Here is a 3,793-nt window from a genome sequence, read left to right on the forward strand (position 1 = left end):
ACAGCTAAGCCCCGAATTTACTAGGTGAGCGGCTGGTTAAGCTGTTTGGTTAGGACGTTGTTGGTTCGACTTTTGCCCCGAATTAACTACGCAAGCGGCTGGCAATAAGTCATTGGATGAAGGTTGTTCTGGCTTTTCTACTATATTGAAACTGGTAAAGAACATTAGCAGGACAGATGGTCCAGTGTGCTTTGATAACTTTTTTTTGGATGTTGTCTCTTTTTCTGGATCAGTTCAAGTATTGATTTGATCTTGTTTTCTTTTGCCCGTTTCAGGTATTCATTTGGTAATCTAATCTAAAAATCTCTTACTACAGGTATATTTGCCTCTTCATGGAGTTTTTTGACACTGTACCAGAGGGGTTTCCTCATAAAAATTCTTAGTGCTCTATTTTGGGTCAGTTGTATGTTGTTGATAATTGAATTAGATTGGTCGATCCAGCAGGCATTCGCATAGAGAAAGAGAGGTCGAACCCATGATTTATACAAGGTCAGTAAGCACTCTTCATCAATGTTGATCTGATTGAGCCACCATAGTTGGTAGATTCTTTTGATTGCTCCTGCCACCAGACTTTTGCAGTGTTGGTTCCACTTTAGATGTAGGGTAAGGTTTACGCCAAGAAATTTGATTGAATTTGTGCCTTCAATTTTTGTACCATTGATAAAAAAGTTCAAACTGGAAATTTTTTTGACGGATTTTTAAAAAGCATAAAATTTGTTTTGCCTGGATTTATTCTTATCTTTAGTTTTTCGCACCACTTGATCAATTTGTCTAGTGAATACTGAAGTTTCTCTTGAATTATTCTACAGGAGCGCGACCTGTAATAAAGTGCAAAATCATCAGCAAATTGAGAAATTTGTGCCGGTATTTCAGGAATGCCGCTGACATAAAGCACGAAGAGAATTGGTGCAATGACGCTGCCCTGAGGTACTCCAGCTAGTGTTGAAAATGTGCTACTTTTTGAGTTATTAATTTTCACGAAGATGCTTCTCTGAGAGAGAAAAGAGTTAACCCATTTTATCAGAGGTTTATGCACACCAATTTTTAGCAGTTTGTTTTGAAGTCCTATTCTCCACACTGCATCAAACGCTTTTTCAATATCTAGGCAGACAAATCCGACCATTTCGGACCATTGAAATGCTTCTGTTACGTGCTGAGTAAAATGGAGCAAATTATCAGTTGTGCAACGGTTCCTTCTGTACGCACTTTGCATTTCACCGAAGACATCATTTTCTTCACAGTGCGCTAGGACAAAATTCTTTACTGCTGTTTCACAAATTTTTGCAATGCAATTGATTAGGCTAATTGGTCGGTAATTTTCTGCATCTTTTTTGTTTTTGTTCGGCTTTGGTAACATTTTGACTTGTGACTCTTTCCATGTAGTTGGAACATAAGAATTGTTTATTGAGCTAGTTATCAGGAGACAAACATATGCTTTGAGGCATTTAGGTAACCTTTTCAGGATGTTATAGCTGATTTTATCTGGTCCTGGACTTGATCTTCTTGTTTTGTTCAAAATTTCTTCATAATCGTCTAATTTTATAATGCAGTAGTTATTTGGTTCAGAATTTTCGTATTTGAGAAACGTATTTGTCTCGTTTTCGACTTTCTCGAAGTACTCATTTAGTTCTCTGACTTGTATTAAGATAGGGTATAGCGTTGTTTTAGGTGATAGGGGCCTCTCACATGTATTGAGATAGGGCAAACATCGTGGTCTGCAGTTGATCAAAGTTTCTTGTGAAGGAGAAACTTTGATCAACTGGAGACGACGATGTTTCTTATGGAAAGCTGTCTAAATTCATCCATTGAGTCAGAAATATACACTAAACTGTACACTAAAAAATTTGTTCTCAACAGTTGGTTTTCGTTTCCTTTAGCAATACTTTTATAATTGATTTTTTCTTAGATGAATTAAATACTGCAATCATAAGTTTCTATGAAAAGAATATATTATAGCAAAACTAGGAGAGCTTTTCATAAGTAAAGTTTTTCTCTGATCAGACTATTTCGAGCGCACTTGAGTCTGATCAGAACTGGTTTCGAGCGCACTTCAGTCTGATCATAAATGGCTGCAAGCGCAACTGGATCTGACCATAAATGCTTCGAGCGCAACTGGGTCTGATCATAATCTCTTCGAGCGCACTTGAGTCTGATCATAGTCTGACTAAGGTCTGGGCAATGGTCTGAATTTGAGTTTGGACCATGGTCTGAAGATGGTCTGATCAGACTACCTTCGGTCTGAAAAGAGACCTTTTGTGTCTGGAAAGAGTGATCAGAGGTATTTTGGTTCTGGAAAGTCTGAACAGGGTGAATTTCCGTCTGGAAAGTCTGATCAGAGATAATTTCGGTCTGGAAAGTCTGATCAGACAAAAATTTGAGTCTGTACCTCAACCTGGGTAGTGTGAAAGCACTGTTAGTAGTAGTAAAAGTCTAAAGAAAGCCCATTTTCTTGCAGGAGCGTCAATCTTGTGAGATATTAAAGTATTTGCGCGTAAATGTCCAGAAGAATAACCTCCAAAATTTTGCTGAATTTTATCACATTGCAGTCAGGATATATCGAAAAACGAGGGATCCAAAACAATTTTTAACAGAGTTGAAATATTGGTTGATTAAAAAGCTATATATTAACTACTATTAGTAAAAGTTTGCGCACCTTTCTCATTAACGCAATTTCGCAGCTCAGTTCTTACAAAATGGCGCGCAGAAATCAATCAACTTCTCTTAGCCTATCAAAGCTTGCAAAAAATTTTGTGACAGAAATTGTTTCAATTCGATGCGACAAACGTATTAAGGATTTTTGTGGCTGAAATTTAGCTATTTACCATTGTCCGGTGTCGGTAACATTTTAAGCTGATATGATAATGTTTAACCATTTTAATGTATTGTAACACACATCAATATACAGAGTTTGAAACTATGCAGTTTAAAACATTCCGTAATACTTTCGTTTAACTTGGGCTCTATCGGGTTCAAAATCCAAAGATTTTGGGTCTATGTCACCGCTGAACTCTCCCACCCGGGTTTGCCGAGGGTTGAAAAGATTTCGATTCGTGTCTTGGACTTGTTTTGGTTGCCATGGGAACGAGATCAAATTTCTGGGAGGAGAAAACGGTCGCTTTGCGTAGAGGAATGATGGTTGATTCGCATCGCCTGCAAAGGATCCGGCTTGATCAAAACTGAAAAACAGCATCATCCGTATTATTAATGCACTGTCTGTCATATTCAATCTAACTCAGTTACCCAGGCTAATGACCCAGACCAAAAGTCGGCATGTCCAGACCCTCCAAAAAAGCTTATGTCCAGACATCCGTGCGATCAAAAATTTTTGTACGTTCTCCGCGTGTTCAAAAGTGCAAATGTCCAAACTTTCTAGCGTTCAAGTCCAGATTTTTGTGCGTTCACAAGACTTTCCGGCGTACGTGTCCAGATTTTTTGCGTACGTTTTATGCGTTGTTTTCCAGATTTTGTTCCATATTTATGCACAAAGTTTTAACACATAAGTTTATGTCGTTTTAACAAATCAGAATGAGTTTGAAGTTACCTATGTCCAAACTTTCAGTCATTTAAAGAAGCTTTTACCCATCATTTTAAATGTGTTACAAGTTTCGGCTCATTAAATTGTAACTGAAAATATGCAAATTAAAAATGTTATAAAATTTCTGATGAAGAAATTCTTGAACTGAATATATAGCTCTTAAGATCTTATTGAAATAAATTTACCTATCTTGAAAGTTGTTCATAAGCTTATATATTTCAAAGCCATAGAAGAATACCCTAATTTACAGGATAAAAT

At 37.1% G+C, this 3,793-nt stretch overlaps 1 protein-coding gene across 5 annotated transcripts in view; it reads right to left on the reverse strand.

Moving 5' to 3' along the window:
- Window positions 1-2,746: 2,746 nt before the first annotated feature.
- Window positions 2,747-3,793, reverse strand: part of LOC142349284 (uncharacterized) — a 39,914-nt gene continuing 38,867 nt past the window's right edge. For all 5 annotated transcript variants that reach the window (XM_075400746.1, XM_075400751.1, XM_075400749.1 and 2 more), the window contains exon 3: window positions 2,747-3,176. In XM_075400746.1, coding sequence (XP_075256861.1) covers window positions 2,924-3,176 — 253 coding nt within the window. In that variant the 3' untranslated portion in view covers window positions 2,747-2,923. The remainder of the gene's footprint in view (window positions 3,177-3,793) is intronic.

This window comes from Convolutriloba macropyga, chromosome 11 (genome assembly GCF_964194025.1).
Source record: "Convolutriloba macropyga chromosome 11, txConMacr16.3, whole genome shotgun sequence".
Lineage (NCBI taxonomy): Eukaryota > Metazoa > Xenacoelomorpha > Acoela > Convolutidae > Convolutriloba > Convolutriloba macropyga.